The sequence below is a fragment of the Homalodisca vitripennis genome, chromosome 3 (assembly GCF_021130785.1).
Source record: "Homalodisca vitripennis isolate AUS2020 chromosome 3, UT_GWSS_2.1, whole genome shotgun sequence".
Classification (NCBI taxonomy): Eukaryota; Metazoa; Arthropoda; class Insecta; order Hemiptera; family Cicadellidae; genus Homalodisca; species Homalodisca vitripennis.
Window position 1 is genome coordinate 96,952,707 of NC_060209.1, and position 19,248 is coordinate 96,971,954.

A 19,248-nucleotide genomic window follows, 5' to 3' on the forward strand; every position below is an offset into this window, starting at 1 on the left:
ATATATAGACTTACCAAATGTTAGTTGTGTTGTAAGTAATTCCAACCAGTGTCAATGCAATTCTGATTTTTTACTTGTTGAAAGCACCCAGCCACTCGATTTTCAAAATGAAATCAAAATATTTACTAATCTCATCATCAATTTGGCCTTTAAAAAAAGCGATGACCGCAGATTGAAGAAAAACCAGCGTGCATAGCAAGGTCTGGTGAATAAGGGGGTTCACATTATTTAAATGAAGTTTTGACCTAAAAGTCCAACGTTTTTGCAGCGATGTGAGAAGAATCAATGTGTTATGTTCTAATAAATCAAATTACTAAGGTTTGCAGAGAGATTCTTTGTGCAGTGTATTTTTCAAATTTTTAATTCATCCTGAGATATCACATTAGTTTTTGGGGAATTAATTGAATTTCAACAGATTTTTGCTTTAAAGAAATGGTGTGTGTATACCTTATGTATGTTTGTATTTATTAAATTGTTTTGTACATTGTGTTGTGAATTTTTAACTAAGTTAGTTTAAGTTTTTATGTTATTATGAGATTGTGATGTCACTTAATGCAAACTGCTGAACAGATAAAATGAATTGAATTTATGGTTGTAGATGAGTCACAGCTAGGGGGACTGTGTAGCCTGTTATCTGGCTCTGTAAGCTCTAATCCCTCGCCTGTGTCGCTGTGTGTGCCCAAGCCTCCAAAGAAGCGTTACCTTGAGGAAAACTACTTGGACACTGGACAGGTAAGTGTAATCTTTATTTTTATACTTTGTACATAGTCTTAATTTAATTGTTAATTGACAAGTCTTAGTTAGATAAGGAATTTAAATAAGTCACAAAACCTGTTATTTTGGAAATAACTTGAGACAGGAATTTTTTGACTCTGCAAAATAGAGTGAAGGTGCAGGAGAGTGCTTGTGTCTGTGTGCTTATTTGTCTAATCTGCTATATCTTTAAAATTTTGTTTTTTCTCATTAAGAAAGTGTCATTAATATTTGTCTTGAGGTCCAAGTGGTTTTAGTCTACATTACTGTCTTGTATGGATATTTAGCTAAAACTAGTTTAATATTATAACTAAAAACAAAACAAAACTCAACTTACAATCTGTTGAGATGTATTGCAGTCTTAAGTTTTTTAATGTACATATGTAATAGCTTTTGTCATTAGGAAACAAAAGTTATGCTTAAAACACGAGTATTGCTTAATTGTGAAGTGGTTGAAAATACATTTGGAAAATATCCTTCCACAAAATATGTTTCCTAAAGCCTCAAGTTTGTGCATCAGTTAGTAACAGTTTGAATTTTCTTGCAGAAATAATTAACAAACAAGAGTTCACACCCACAGAATTCAGCTGCTATTTTCAAAATTCTGTTGTATTATTATGATTAACAATATGAATAACTTTGGAACTCGTCTTATCACATATATTTCTTCACAAGACCTTGACATCTGTTAGCCTTTACTCATTTTCTTTTCAAAATAATTAAAATGTTGCTGTCCCCTGCACCCAATTCTGAAATATTCCCTGATACAAGCAATTAAATTTACAATACAATTACTCACTTATAATAGACTCAAGTTACATTTTGCATATTGTTCTTTTATTAGTCACATTTTTTTGCAAGTTGCATTCTTATTTACATTGCAGGTAAATAAATAGTATAAAGTAAGCATTATTGCCTTCACATGTCCTCTTGCGTTCAGGATGGAGGTACAATCGGTTACATTAATATTAGAGCATATATTTGTTGCAGATTCAAATTATATTTGGATTTAGAGATGATTCTGTAAGTTCTTGAAGTTGATTGGATCAATTTTGAAGAGGTAATTAGTTCAAACATTTTTGAAATGGTTCACTTAACTTTTTTTCTTCACTTAAAACAAGAAGTTAAGATTATGGTTAGGGGTTGTCTTCTTCGAGATCCCATGAGTGATAGCAAGCTCTATATCTCATATTTGTGCTCAGTATTGTCACCTTGGAAGAAGGATACCCTAAAGTCGGTTTCACGTCACCTTGCAGTACAGGTCTAATGGGACATACTCATGTTACTACCTTTACTGGGAACATCATGTCTGGTGTCTTGCGGGTTGCTTCAACTCTCCTAGTGTCCTGCGGCCACTTAAATAGATTTTACTGTACCCAATTTTTTTTTGTACCTGAGCTCATGCTCATATGTGTTTTATTTATCTGTAGTGTTTTTATCAGTATAAAAAGTTTATAAAAATATAGGTGTGAAAGGTAATTATAATTTATTATGAAACAATATGTTAATTAATTTATACTGAATTGATGTTTAAATACTAAAACATTAAAATAATATGATTTTGTTATGGTAGTGTTTAAGAGACAATTTTATTGCAGTGACAGTAAAAAGGTTCTAGTTTTTGCATGTGCAAATATAGGTGTATATATATATTTAAAATATTTATATATATTTCTTGTGTTCGTGTGTATGTGACTGAACTCCTCGTAAACGACTGGAACGATTTTGATGAAATTTTGTGTGTGTTTTCAATGGAATTCGAGAATGGTTTAGATTCACAATTTGGTCCAATTTAAATTGTTTATTTAATCAATATTTAATGTATAAACTGTTATTGATTTTGGAATGTTTTACTTTCGATCTGGCAGACTGCGCTACCACACGTAATACAAAGTAAACTGATACTTACAGCTGTTAATACTTTCAGCTGAAGTTCATCAAAGAGGCAGAAACATCTGTTTACATTTAAAATTTAGAAAATTATTATTGTAATGTGCTTGATCAGTAATGTAATGCAGATTGCATAGAAGAAGTTATTGCCTAATTTCAAATTTAGATTACACCAATGATCAATAAACTATCTAAAGCAATGAAAATAATATTTAATGTTATAAAAACCACCTCAAAAAGCCGTAAATGTCTGCACATAAGGTAATGGAATTTGGTTAGATCGAAGGTAAATGAAAAGAGCTGAAAGAAGACGCTTTATGATCGAAATTGGTTTTCGTTGATACATTTTCTTGATCAGAGCACAAGGCAAACACCACAATAATACTGGAAATATCTTAGACAGAAAATTAATTTTAACAGATCGAATTTGATTCTTTATAACCTAATTAGTTTATTGAAATTCATCCATATAAATTGATTGTACTGAATAACTTATCAACACCTAGCAAAAACCACGAAATATAGAGGCAGGAAATATGGTACCTATCTTCATAATGTGCCCAAGAGGCTCACTAAGGAATGACTATCAATTATGTCAGGAGTATTTAGAATGTGATAGAAAAAGAATACGTGAATATAGTGTACTGTTTTTCAACAGGAAATTGCGAGTGAAGCCGCAGGCAACTGCTAGTATAATTATACAGTTTATCTGCCACTGATTCACTCTTGAGTATTTTTAAACTTATTACAAGATGTCAAGGTCTCTACAGGGTAAGGGCAGGACAGGAAAGAATATGTTATCTTATCTGAGACTGCACTTAAATATGTGTTATTAGATGTATTCTTCAGCCTAAACATAACAATAACAGATGGCTGCGGATAAGACAGGCTTGTAAACAAAGTCAAAATCAAAATATTTACCAGTTTGGTGGGAGTGACGGTGTGCTTTTTATAGGCCTAAGATTGTGTGTAATGCTCAGTGTAATATTTTGTAAGTTTATTGTGTTTGACCTAATTACATAGTGTAAAATATTTTAATACTTTTTCTTCTCAGTATCGCTGTCTTACAGTAAATCAAGTAGGGTAATGAACATAAAATATCGTAAAATAATAAAAATTGAGTCTGATTTTTAATACAAATAAGTACTTTTGTTGTTTAATATTATTTTTGTATTAATAACTATTTTAATACTTTAAATTTATTACTTTTACATAACTGCAAAATTTATTTATTAACATGTACATAATGTACGGGAAACGTATAAACTATCATTATAAATTTACATAAGTAAATAAATTTGTAGCTTAAGATTAATATTTGTTTTAGTAATAACTATGCTAATACTTTAAATTTATCACGATAATTTCACTTAACTAAAAAGTAATGAAATTCTAATGTGTAAGTAGTCTGTACTAGGAACAAGAAACCTGCTTCCTGAAAAATGTTTTGTCTAAACTCAAGAAATAAGTTTGAAATCGACAAAATTTAGTATGACCAAAATAATATTTACGGAGCGTGGCCTGGGAAGTCGATATCTTGCAGACGGCTAGTACCAAGAGAACTGCTATTTGGATAACATGGCTTATGACTACTCAGTAATCCACGGTGAATGTGGAACCAAGTGTAGTTCTGTTCTAGCCTCTTCTAGTCAAAGCAAGTAGGGGACAGTAGTACTCCCTTATTATACATTGAATGGGTTGGTCCACTACGTAATAATCCTTCCAAAATAAATGTTTTGTTAATTGGTATGTATGTGTTATTTGTCTATAGAATTGTTCAGTTATATATTATTTGCTATTCTATATAGTTATAGGAATGCTCTACAAAGTGATGCAATCAACTTAGGGCTTGAAGAAGCAACATAAAGGATATTTTCTAAATATTTTTGAACTTTATCACCAAGATTAAGAAATTCTCTATTTTATACACAAACTATTATACTCTATGGCTGAGAATCTTGTGTGATTGTTGTTTTATATATTCTTTACTAATTAATAATTTGCATTTACTATTAAGTATCATAGCTTTTATTGGCGATAATAACTGCCCAATTATTATTGGCTGAATGTTTTAGCCCAAAGAAGAAATCATTTACAATTTTTATAACAAAGATTGGAATTTGTTTCAGAAATATGATGGCTGCCTTCATTATGAGGGTATGAACCCCAATAATGCACTAGTCAAAGAAAATATTGAAGAAAATGAACATGACAAGAGTGAAATCAGTTCCATTTGGAATGTAAGTTTTAACAATACAGATGTTGAGTTAGAAACTCAAGGCAGTGTTAATGTGCTGAGTCAGAGCTTTGTGGAGAGTTCAACATGTTCTTCGCTTACATCAGATGTGAGCTCTGATTCTGTAACTCGTGGGTCAACAATTGATAATATTTTAGATACCAAAGAAAACTCCCCACTTATCAATGAAGTTTCCACGACAAACCCGGAATTGCAGACATGGAGAAGTACGATGGTCAGAACATCTCAGCAGCAAATAATCGATCATGTTGTTGATCAGATGTGTTTTACTGGTCCGAAAATCAGCTCCAACTGGATCAGCAGTGAAGAGATGCCATTCCATTTGGAACCAATGAACAATAACGTTTACAAGTGTTTTGATTATGCCAATCAAACCCCTACCTGCTGTAACTCCTCAGATACCACTAAGTCGTTAGTACATAACTTAAAATCTAGTCAAGATCAGGGTTTTACTGAATTTCTTCTGAACCAAAGCAACACGAGTCCAGTAGCAGTACAAGAAAACAATAATACGCTTACAGATGAAAATGAGTTTATAATTGTAAATAATACTGAGTCTATCAGCATCGGAACATCATCACAAGAGAATGTTGAGGCAGATTATATCTCGAGCACACCAATTCTAGTTGAAGTCAATACAGGTTCTGTTGATAGAGAGTCTGTGCCTGTGTTCGAAAATGAAAACTGTAACATAAATGTTTTGGAATCTGATAATGACAAATGTCAATCATCTACAATAGCAATTGAAAATGTTACTGACAATTCTGTGGAATTCCAAAAATGTATCCAAGATGTCACGGACGATATGAATACAGAAAATAATAATGTAGAGGAAAGACTGAAACAAGAAGTATCACTAACTGATACAAAACCTGTTCGAGCTTGTAAAGGTGTTCGTTATCGGGAATTCATGTCAACTAGTCAGCTGGGAAAACGGAGAGGCAGACAAAAACAGAGGTAAGCAATAACAATATAAATGATTTTCACTTACCCTAGTCATTGATTTTTTTTAAGTTGCAGTTTTCAATTTAGATGAAATGCCCTAAATTCAGTATTTCTTCGTTTAAATTTGATGAACTATTCTAGCAAAATCATGATTCAATTTATTTTCATTTGTAGACTCTCACTATATTTCCTTGTATATTGTTAGTTATTGAAATAGTGATACAGTTATTGAATGGAGTGGTGCTGTAGCTGGTTTAGCATTAGTGACATGATTGTAATTGTATCTTGTCTAGGGCATCTATGTGGGTGTGCAGGGGGTAGACAGGTGTTATACTGAGCAAGACAGTGTTTGTACTGAAACTGTTGGATCAGGTTTTCAGTGGCTCAAGTATGGTCCCGTTTAGTTTGTTTGTTTGCTTGGGTAACAGAGCTCTTCATTTCTTTTCACAGGTTTTTTGTTTTCACACAAATAGGAAACATGACTGAGGTGTGTTTTGTTAGGATCCGGAACTTGAGACTCCCTTCAAAGTATTTCAATATCACATTAAAATGACTTCTAAACACAATCTTCCACTCAATATCTCAATACTTTCCAAGGTACAAATATTATCACACCTCCAATGCAATATTTCTCAATAAACATCACCACCATGTTTCATCACTGTGTGTATTAATGTAAGATTGTGAGTCTTATGTGAATAAATTTCTAATTGCTGCTTGAACTTGTGTTGTTTTCAGGAAAAGAGGAAAGAAATCAAACATTGTAGTCTTTCTTACTATCTTGTAAAATACTTTGTACATTGCGCAACTGCCTAAAAAGAGATTATACCTCCTTTTCACTAATAATTTATTTACCAGTATTCTTTTAGGTAGAATATTTTATAAAATTAAAACTTTTCATACTTTCACTGTCATAATTTGTAAAAACATAAAAGGTTTTCTGGTGCTGTAAAAGTTTAACTGAAGGTCGTACAAAATGTACAAAACTGAGAGAACATGACATTGTAATGTAAGTATACTGACAAAAAAAATCAGAAAGAAACCTGTCATCTTGTTTCTTTAAACTCTAAAGCAAAAGAAGTAAAATATACATAATAAGGCATGGTAGTATGATTATCAAACATGTAGGTGAATAGAAATCCATTTGATACAATGCCCAAACTATATATATGTAAGTGCCTAAGTAGGACATTAAAATATTGTCTTCAAAATGTATCCACGAATGTTGTTAAATTCGTACATTATTTATAGATGACCTTGGAGGAAACCAGTGTTCAACTACCTCTAGTTCGATATTGATAGATTATTTATTTGGTGCATGAACGTCTTGCTAGCAGGTGTGTAATGACTACTAATTATTTCTAGTAGTTGTCTTTGATGGGTGTGAGCAGTTTCTGCACATAAAAATACATTCTTGTATTAAAATAACTATTTATACACATTTTATTTTTTAGTAAATGAAATGTATGTATATATAAATAAAACTTTTTATTTGCAAATTCGCTGTGAAGTACACTGCGGTGATAGAGCATTTACCTGTGTGTGGGGACAGAAGAGGTTTGAAGTGGCAAATTAGTAGCTGTTTGACTGCACAAAACATGATCTCTCAGGAGAAAGGTCTTCCATCCACCAAAAGCACCTATCATTTTAGGCCTTGTAAAATTAATGTTGTTAGAAGTAAAAATTTGTATCTACACTTCAAACTTTACTGCAAGGAGGAGGGCCAGTAATGTATGGACACCCGGTATACATACCATCTTGTAAACAATATATATATATATATATATAAAATACCAATTACTGCTGATTAAATATTATGGGAACCATGAAGTTTATGTATTGTATGCATGCAACAGATTTATTTGTGCTAATGAGTATTATGAAACAATTGCCTATTTTCAGATTGTTTGGATTCCATTACCTGGGCCAAAGAAGGTCTAAAACTGAAAATGCCAGTACTTGTAAACCATCTTCCAAAGTGAACAGTGTTGTTCTTATGGGAACTGATGAAAGGGAACTAATCAATGATAACCAGCATCCATTACAAACAACTGATGGTTACGTTTTCCGATATAAATCCAAGAAAAAAATCAAATCATTGAAACCAGCACAAGTATCAAAGTAAGTAATGGACATGCAGTATCATATGAGTTGCAACTGTATCATGTAAATGTAGTAAAAATAAATAATATTTTTAATTTTTGTTGTACTAAAGTTGATTTGTGCTTATCTCTTTGAATCCATTTACCATAATGGTATTTCTGTTCTTGTATTGCTACTGGTTATGCACAGACAGAATATTTGGTATTTTAGCCGTTTTGGAGCAAAGGATGTTGTGAAACATCATTTGAAGTATTTTTATGTCTATGTTTGTCACTGTTGACGACAAGTACTGATCTGCTCATAGCAAGACTGATACATGTTCAGGTGTGTAAAACCTTCAGATTGTATTTATAATACTAAAAATGGATCTAGTTCACAATGAAATAAAATTAACACAATACATTTACATATTAACATAAATTCTTATTATTCTGAGAAATAATGGTTAATGACTCTTTAAATTTATTATTTTTTATCCATTTTAGGTATATACTTGATTCACGCTAAGCATTACACTTGTTCTAATTGAAGTTTGCATCATATTTTTGTTAAATATGTGTTGTTTATTCATTTAATAATAATTTAAAGTTTGAAAATGAGTATTTTTATAGTCTATATCAGTAATTCAAGTTTATGATGTCAAGATATAGATAAAATAATTTCTCCCAGATGCTCTTTAGGATTGAAATTAATATTATATTTTGTTGCTTTTTTACAAATAAATTCACTCCTTAAAATTCCCTTCAATTAATGGGTCAAGGTTGAACTATCCATGTTTCACCTTACATGATCCTAGTTCTTAATAGTCATATATAAAAGTAAGGGTCATAAAGAAATGCCATCTACCTATGAACAAGAATTTATGGCCCTCTTCCTTCATTACTGTAACAAGACTGTGTTTGAGCTTTAAAAAAAATGAATTTTGCTTTCAGAAAAGGCTGATTATTCAAAACAAATTTTCCAAATATTTCTAGTCAATGAAAGAGTTATCATTCTCTTATTTTTTGTGGTTATTTACCAATAATTTTCACCAAAAACAGAATTTGTGCACTGAGTGGGTGTCATGACTCCTTTGTCTTCACAAATTTTTATATCAGTTGTAGCCTCTAAATCAGTTGTGAAGATTTTTAGAATTCCTGTGAGGCAAGTGCGAGTCATTAGATGAGCACTCAAAAAACAAGCACTAGAAAGAGATATTTTCTCCATGAGTTTTTAACACTTTTTCACAATAATAAATCATAAAATAAGTATTATAATTATTAAAATTTCATAATTTATTTCAAAACCCATTAACACATTCAATGCTGACCTATCTTTAATGCACCATGCTGTGTGCTGAAGTACGGTTTTTAATTTTTATTTGAGCAAGTGCTTGAAACAATTTCTTTTAAAGGAAAACAACAAACTTATGTGTCAATTTTACCCTTTTTCGAATACAAAAAGAATCTGACGCGTTAGTGCGTCATCAGCACACAGCATCAAATAATAAGACACTTTGTGCTCTGTGCTGAAGAAGCACTTGTGCGTCATGCTATAAAAACATCTGTTATCTCAATTGTTTACAAATAAATTACATAAATTTAAGTTTTAATACCTCTCTTGTAAATTATAATGCTGTGATATTATTTCGTGGTTTTTATGAAAGTTTAACCCTCCGAGCGCTTTTTGTCGTGGCCACGACTAATTAATGCCTATTATGACAGCCAAAGTCGTGTCCGCGACTATAATAGCGCTTTGTATTATATTCATATTAAAATGGCAGGAAAATAGTCAAATTCTGTATCATTTGAAAGATGAAGATTTGTTATAGTGCATTTAATCGTGACAATGCATAATTGTGGAGGCAGTGCATTACGTCATACTTTGTTTTGACGATACGTTACAACTGCGTACTGCTGACAGCTGACTGCGGTGTTGCGTGATTCTACAAATATGGATTGTGATACTTTGGAACATTCTAGTGAAATTCGGAATGTCAAATTACGCCAGTGCACGCACAGTTTGCTAAAGCAAAAAAAAGGGCGAAGCAGATTTTGGTGCCCTGGCTGTAATACAGGTGTGCACAGGGAATGTTTCCACTTATTAGAACATTTCTGGAGACCCCTTAGGCCTGAGAGAAAAAGAAAGGCATCACAAAGCAGTGACTCAGAGTAAACACGGGGAAAAAAAATTGTGTATACACTTGTGATTTATTCATTTTATAGTTTGGTTTTTTGTTTAAATATAAACAAAGTGTATATATTTGTAAAACTTATTAAATTTGGAATAATATGGCTATTTTGAAACTGTGTTTTTGTGTACATAGTGAAATCTGAAGTAGTGGATGTTAGGACATGACAAAATTTTGAAACTTTTTTTACTTCGGAGGGCTACATACCTAAACAGACAGAGGTTAAGTACAATACTGTTATACTTCTTTTATTCCTTATTGTGTTGTGAATACATTGATATACAACATGAACAATTTAATTACAAAATTGTATTTTATACGGTTTTTTAAAATGAGAACTGTAAAAAATACCAAAAAAGCTGTGGCTGGGTATTAGGCACTCGGAGGGTTAAGAAACATGTTATTTTTGTTGACAGAATTTCAACGCTTTTGTTTCATCAAGAAAGATGTTCCTAATAAAATAGGTGGCAAACAAAAAAAAACCTTAGCTTTACTTTGCAAAACACTTTTATTCTTGTAAAAAGCTCAAATATAAGTTCAAATGGAGTCTACCACTTTGGCAAGAAAAATAATGGTTTTCAGACTATAAGATTAGAGTAATTTTCAATGTTCTTTCTACAAACATATACACTATTTACACATTAAAAGTTTTTCAGTTGTTTTGATTTTCCTCAAAACATGTTTCGAGGCACAGAGCTGGTTTTTCCTGGACAAGCCACACAGAAAAAAGTTGTACCTTTCCTCTTGCCATTTTTATAGCAAGCTTAACATCATTTTCTACCTCTCTTTCCATCGGTTGTAAAGTAGTTTTGTAGGTAAATGCCTTACATGCTTTTCTTGCATGACTTGATTGTCATTATTTTCATCGTTTGGTTCATTTACAAGAAGACTTTTCATCACGGCTACTCTAAAATCTAACATTGTCATTTTCTTGTCACCATTATGCTTGTTGTACAGTATAAAAGCATTCAGTATGCCCATTTGTAAAATGTTTATTAGGAGCTTTATATACCAATAAATTGTTTTCCAAAAAGTATCTCCATAGCACCAGCATATACGGCAAACTTCATCACAAGGTCATTCGGTTTGCAAAGAACATACAGCTTTATGCCATATTTATGTCTCTTGTTTTTGATTTACTGTTTGAACACTAACTAACCCCTCCATAAAACCATAGATTCACTAAAACTAACTCTTTGCAAGGGGCATAAATACATGACATTTTGTTATTAAAATAATCCATGGCCGGTTTAATATTTTTGTAATCGGTCATGTTGGTCTTCAAATGCTAGGTGTAAACAACTTAATATAATAAAAAACCTGTCTCTCGACATATATTTGTCGAAACAGATATGCAACAATTTGTCTTTCATCCAATACTGTTGGAGCTGACGCAGCTTCATGATACCATTGTGAAATAAAAGGCCAAGAAAAGTCTTAAATTCAGACAATATAATGTCTTTCTAATGGTTAATTCGTAATTTAGGTTTTAGATTTCCTTTCAAAAGTCGGCAACTGCATACAAATTAGTCTCCCTGATAATAGCATGTAAGAAGCAATCGTCAATTACGATTATCATCCAGGTCATTACTGATATCACTGTCATTGGACTCACTATCACTAGGTTTATAACTGTCACCACTACTGTACTCATCGGAATCTGATTCATAGTTTGCATACCTATCTATTTCACTGCGAGTTAGGCAATCAGGATTACGAAAATCTAATGGTTTCTTATCACTCATGTGTAAAACTACAAAGGGCAATTTATGATACTATAACCTCAATACGGCACTGACATTAACCATAAACCTCATCAAACTAAACATAGCACCGATGATTTGGCCATAAATTAGTGCGTGCAAAATGCTGCACTTACGCGTCATCAGCATATGGAGAGGAACCTAGATGACGCACTTACACTTACATCCGCATTAACATGTTTTAAATAGTCTACCAAAGACTTTAAAAGCTGTTACATTTAACAACAAAATGGCACTAACAGCTGATTTTCCCTACTAGTGAGAATAACATCACTAACTTTATCCTGTTACTATTGTGAAAAATACTTGCATAGTATGTTTGTTCTAATGTGTTACAAAGACATTGATTATTTACTTGATTTTGTTACAGTGAAGATTTTGATGATGAAATTGAAGATAATGGTATTAATCAGAAGAAAAAGTTTAAAGCCAAGTAAGTTATGCTTTTATTTTATGCACATTATTATTAAGCAATAAGGCTTAGAAAATAAGTCAAAGAAGAGTTTTAAATCCAAAATAAGAAATATGTTAATACTGCTCCAGTTAGTAATTGGGATAAGGTTTACAAGTCTCTCTTTTTATTATTTGTTGATTTGTTTTAGTGGAAAGTACTTAAAAAGAATTAGGAATAGCGATATTAAAGAAAAAAAGTTAAGAAAGATGCGAATTGAAAAATTCCCACATAAGGGAGTAAATCCCTCAATGTAGTGAATTCTTTAACCTTCCTACTTTAGGCCTAATATACTGAGATTTTAGCACAAAGTTATTTTAAAACATTATAGAATAAACTTAACAGTAAAAATATTAATACTTTGTTCATGAAGCTAACAAAAAACTTAGCTGACCTAATTACCCGATTGTCTTGCCTATCCGAGGGCCTATCACCTACTTCAGAGCCAAACCCCTACTCGAGGGTTTACCAAACTATCCGAGAGCAACAGTAAAAAACAAATGAAAAAGTCAGAAATACTCACAGGTTTATTTTGATTAGGTTCCTATTATACCCATCTGCTTAATTATAAGGAGAATGTGAAATATCAGATCCATCATAAACAGTCCAATAGTTTCAAAAATCCATCTCCACAACCACCATTATTTGTGGTTTGGCCTAGGCCTTCATCACGTTCCCTACCTGACAAATTTTTCTATGTTGGCAGGACGATTTCACCATAACTATGTTAACTTTCTTCATTACTCGATTCATCATAATTCTTTGACTCAGCAATAACCTCGGAATCAGAAAAAAATATGAAGTGCTCGTTAAAGACATATTCATTGTTGAGAACACCAAATGGGGTTAACACATCGACTAATAATAACAAAAAGAACATCAGATAACGATTGTTTTTGTTCAGCTGTTAGTATTAGTTCCTAAGATTGCAGTGTGATAGCAGCACCATTCGAAGACATCACAGACTAGCAGGAAATGGAAGAAAACTTAGGTTGATTGTGATTTTTGTTGCTTCCAACATAGTGGAACGGCGAAATTACAAATCCAGATGAGGACCAACATAGGAGTTGAAAAGATTAAAACAATGCTTCAACACCATAGTCTAGCAGCTGAATCCAAAGTAATATAAAGGATACATATTTCCACATGAAAATTAGACCAAAAACCTGAACGTTTTTGTTTGTGAACAGAATTATAGCACAACGGGTAGAACCCGGGTTTCGTCTGGAAAGTTTTAAATAGAGCAACTGATCAAAATTACAACTTAACACTAAATTATAAATTACCTGCTATGCTCGAGATATGTCATGCAATACTGATTTTGTGAACAACCAACATACCTAAGTTGCCTCATTCTCAAGTTATACATGCTTTGCTTTTGTGATGACAGTATATTACGTTATTTATTTAGTTTTTTTTAATCAAATAGGTCGAAATGTGTAAAAGAATACTGTCTTGTTGATGTTGTAATTTTGTTGATATTCTTTATTTAAAGTTTGTTTTGATGATGGAAGTATTGAGAAGTAAATAGCAGAAGGTAATTTTTGTTCACTGTGAAATAGCATAATGAAATGAAAAATGCTATTTCATATAAATACTTTATACTTTATTGAGTACAACGTAAAACACACTCAATTGGCGAGGTTAGGACTATTAAGTCCTCTCTTACACCTAAGCATAATATTGAACACGTATTTCTAGTTTTATAATTATTAAAAACTAAGGGTTGGGCGTCTGCTTTTTGTATTACAACTATAACCTTAAATTCTGGAATTAAAACTGTAATGATTAAAATTTGATACTATGTGGTAAAAAGAGAATTACAATATGTTAAAGTTATATTTATAGAATTAAGTACTTTCATGTGTTATTTAAAATATTTTGGTTGTTTTTTCTTGGTTTATATGTTGTTTCAATTTGAAATAATGTTTCAGTGATTTCAATTTGGAAGAAAAAATAGAAGCTCTTCCTCCTCTAAGCCTTGAGGATTTTCAACTAAAGAAACGAGCGAGGAAAAAGAGGAATTCTTCAAGCAGCCCAGTGAATATTCCCAGAAGATTTGAAACCAATGATTCTGAACAAAATGGATCTGAAAATGTAAAGACTGAACATGACTCACAGACTGTAGAACTAGACGACCATGCTCTCGGTGGTAGCAGCATCGAGAACAGACTGGAACACGGTCCCTGTCAGACATCTCATCAGAACTCAAAACCTCTCAATATATCGTCCAGAGTATATCAAGTGAAACATTTCTCCCAAGTAAGGAACAAGATGTTTTATGAGAGGGCTCAACAAAACAATTTCACGTCAACTCAAAACTCATATTTTTACCATGAACCCATAAGACAAGACCTGATATCATCACACCTTGAAGCAGACACCTCTCATGAGACTGCACAAAGTACTATTTCTAGTGTTCCTGATGATCCGTCTCTACTATTTACGACACCAGGTAAAAATACTTTATCCAAAATCTTTTTTCAGTTCCATTTGACAACTGTAATTTGTATCACATCCAATGTTTTACAAATTCTAGAGCAAATTTATATTTATTATATTTCATGTAGTGTGGGAGTGCTCGAAGCGTATTGTACTTCGCACTGATTGTTTAATGTTCATTACCACTGTCAAACAATGGTTTTGAACCTATTAAGTAATAGCAGATTTGTTTTGGAAGTGGAACTATGTCAGAAAAACGTTTCTAGGTGTAAAAACTGGTTTTATGAGTATTCAGCATATTTATTTGCATACACTAAATTATTAAGACATTTAATAATTTGTAAGTCATTTATGTAATTTAAATACAAAAAAGTTAAAAAATAAAACGTAAGTTTTTATTTGATCAGATACTCAATCAAGATATTCTGAAATGTACAATGGAAAATGGTGTTCGGTTGCTATGACCCCCACAGTTGGATTGATAACAGGCACCTGAGAATTACGAATAAAGCTCCTCTGTTGGCTGACTTTCAGTTAATATTCTAACACATTTTATCACCAGTTCTACGAACTACAGCTTACGATCAAAGGAAAAACTTTAAAAGTGAGATTTGTAGCCATACGTATGTGGGAGTAATCTTTACAACATAAGATTCCCATAATATACATGGAAAGGGTTTAAGTTCAAAAATTATGTGTAAAAAATTACATATAAACTTTGCCTCTAAGTCTAAAAATAGCTAGACATATACAATAAAGTCAGAATAATGAAAGATACCTGCACAATCTTGATTTCTCTAAACTGTAAACAACACAACACAAAATGCACTTGTTGATAGAGAACAGATCTAAATTCCTGCAAGAAAACAAGATTCTAGCACATTTATTACAGTCTTGTGTGTCTGTCTCAGCCAGGCATGTCAGGACCCTGTTTTCTGCACTTATCTATGTAAATATTGGCTTTATAGATGTATGGGATACACATCAGGAACTATACAAAACTTAATTGTATATAGTCAGAATTTGTCCAGTTGCAGTTAATATTGCACCAATACTAAACACAATGTAACCATCCACCATTCCGAGTTAAACTGTCTGGACCTGAGATCTTCAAACTGTTTCTCCCGAGGGCCAAAATGAAAAAAATGGAAGAGACAGGCAGACCAAGTACTTTCACTTGTATTTTATTGAAAGACATGTTAGATATTTGTACTGCCTAACAAGAATTGGGGAAGTTCTAGAGCAACTGAGTTCATGTAGTCAGTTGCATAGGAAAACTATCAAACATTTCCATACTAAACATATTTACTCATCTTGAAATTAAGATTCTTTACAGCTGTTGATAAAACATTAGCCATATTTTGCTTTTGAACCATCTCTTGTCTTTCATGTATGTGATATTTGTGGAGTTGTTTTTGGCCAACAATGTCTTGGAACAAACAATATTGTTTTGATTCATACTTTGACGTTATTATCACCAGTATAAATTTTAGGTGTTTATCAGAGAATCAGATTGCTCTAAACTTGGTTTTCACAAAAGTCATTTTCAAGAAGGTTTGTTCATAGATATATCCAAAAACTGAAAACATTTTATTTGCAAAGCGTTTATATGAAGTTATAACTCAAAGACTTCCAGTCAAATTTGCTGTTTGATTGTTAATAAATTATCAATCATTACAATTAATTAGTAAACCTAGACTATGAAATTAATTAAAAAACCGATCTGTAAAATGAAAGATTGCAATCTTGCAGCATTCCTTTTAGTACTCTTTCAAGTTCTATTTTACAGTGAGTTCAATCAGTTCAAGTTGAAGTTCTGATAATGCATTTTCATTTTCAACTTTTAATACATCTAATTGATTTTTTCCACTGTTGTATCATTGTGTACAAGCCTCAGTTTCATCTCTGTGATCAGTAGTACAGTCTGGACCAAACATAGTATTGTAACTTTCAGTTTCTTTTTCAAGTGAAGTACATTGTATTGTTCAGTGATGCTTGGACCGTGTTACAAACTCTCACTCTTCCTTCTCCAGGCTTCATGCTGCCTGGCTCTCGGTCTGTACAAGGAACATTGTGCACACGTGGGCTCTGTAATTTGTTGCCTAACCCATCGTTCTGATAATAATCGAAAACTACTTTTTCTTTTTTGATGTCAGTAAACCCAATTCCTCACCATATTGTAGTGAATCAGTTGTTAGTTAAAAATACTGTAAAAATAAACTAAGTCCCAAGAAGGTGTTCTTAAGCAGTTGGCTGGGAATAATATTTAATAAAATAAATAGTTTAATAAATGATTACAAATAATGTATATAATAAATACTATTAGAAATATTAATTAAAACATAAGCCTTAACTATGTTAATATTTAAGTCAGCCTAACCAGTGCAAATCTCTCTCAAATTACTAAAATCGATCGATGCTTCACTATTGACTGAAATTAATTTTTGCTGAACAGGCTACAGGCCATAAGGAGCCCCTGGAGAAGACATTCAGCTCATGTTCACTCGTAGCTATTGCTTTGATGAAAATTGTTAGTAATACTTCAAATTAGTTATGTTTTTAAATTATTACCAATTGTTGTATTTTTTTACTAATTTTTGTTGAGGTTTTTATAATCAAATGAGTGTTATATTAATTTAAACTAACTGCATAAAACAGTTATCAACATAGTTTATTAATTATTTAGGAAGTACCACATCATTAGTCACTTAATATCTAGTTGTGTATTTATGTTTTAGTGCCTCAAGTTCAGCAGAAAACTAGCAGTAGTTTGATAGGTAGTCGCAAGCGGAAAGCTCGTAAACAAAACATCACAAGGCTTGAACCTGGATCCAATAAAAAAGGTACTGAAACATCATTTATTTATATTTTCATGTCTTAATTTCAGTAGAAAAGTAACTGTAGTTTGATAGTTAATGATAGGTTTAGCACCAGTTTACCCTTTGCTTAGTGCAGTGTCTGAAATCTGATGCTGTCACAGACTTGACTCCTGGAATCTGGAGTCAACGTCCTCCTGAAGAGATCCAACAAGTTGGTGACAAAGAACTCAAAACATACTTTTTGCATAGTTTTGACATCAGAAACACCTAGACTACAAAATTAATTATAATCTAGGTAAATAGGTACCTATTCTCATTGTCTCATCAGGTGCACTACACGATGTTTTAAACCCAGTAATTTTTGTACCATAATAATGACACAGCGGATCTCTGCAGATTCGAGTATTGAATCCCATAGATCAGTTCTTGAATCCGAATTTTTGTTAAAGATTCAGTGGATTCGAGATTCAGCTTCGACCCATCACTGCCATGAGGTTTAAATACCTTTATGTGTTCAGAGTAATGAAGTAAAATAAAATTTATATAAAAAATGTTTTCACACAAATGGCATTGAATTTTACTAACCGTATATACAGCTTAAGAAATATGATTTTTTAAATTAATTGTATACTAAGCTGTGTTTGACTAGAAAACATAGATAGGTCATTTGCTACTACTATGTTCAAGTAGTGGCATATGGCTTGATCAGGTTGTTTGCTATTTTATTTTATATAGTGCTGTTTTGACTAAGCAACTTAATGTTGGATATATATATTTTTGCACTCTATTTTATACAGTTTTTTATATTAAAAAATAAATATTTTTATTATTTTGCACATAGAATAATATGCATCAAGATAAAGGTTTATTAAAAAAAAAATTAAGACTAAAAATTTACATGTAAAGTGTTTAATTAAGGTTAAACACACGCCAGACTATGTATCAGCATGGGTCGCTTCACGTTCTTCCCTTAACGGACATCATCCTGCCTGGAGAGCAACCCTTAATGGATTGATGTTTACCAGTTTTGGCTGAGCATTGGTGAAGCCTATCACTCAAGAGGCTGGAGAAATTTCATTTCTGTCTGTGTGTCCAAGTGAATTGACCTTAAGTCTATAAATTTTATATGAAGTTGCGATATAGAGAACACTGAGTTTGATGATATAGTGCATGTCACTTTGTTGCATTTTACTGAGCATTAGTGAATATTTTTCATTGGTCTTATGACTAACCATGGTGGCAACAAGAAAATAGCAGAAAAAAATTATTTTTTGTAAACAAACTGAATATAAGAGTACGAGATTTTAACATGAGATATATAGACCCTGTCACACATGTAGCCTACAAACCCAACACACAACAAAATCTTTTGGTGACTTGGTGTGTAGTACAAAGTAAAAAGAAAGTGTGTAGACTTTTATTATTTAAACACTGCTATGAAATTTTATACCACTAGTAAATTACTACACATTTTTCAATATTAATTTTATTTTTGCGAGGTCTTTCAGAATCAAAGATTCCATCATAAGACAACTTCACAAATTGAAACTTAACTTAATAAGCAAAAATGTGAATGTTTCATGTGGCATGATATCTTTTAAAATATTTCATCTGTGGATGTTAAATTTTGTATCATACTTTATTTCTTCAAGATA

General features: G+C 32.0%; 1 protein-coding gene across 1 annotated transcript in view; it reads left to right on the forward strand.

The window, feature by feature from the left end:
- LOC124357211 overlaps positions 1-19,248 on the forward strand; it is a 44,721-nt gene that overhangs the window by 14,044 nt on the left and 11,429 nt on the right. The window contains exons 4-9 of the mRNA XM_046808758.1: positions 599-732; positions 4,773-5,857; positions 7,748-7,966; positions 12,252-12,314; positions 14,267-14,787; positions 17,513-17,617. Coding sequence (XP_046664714.1) covers positions 599-732; positions 4,773-5,857; positions 7,748-7,966; positions 12,252-12,314; positions 14,267-14,787; positions 17,513-17,617 — 2,127 coding nt within the window. The remainder of the gene's footprint in view (positions 1-598; positions 733-4,772; positions 5,858-7,747; positions 7,967-12,251; positions 12,315-14,266; positions 14,788-17,512; positions 17,618-19,248) is intronic.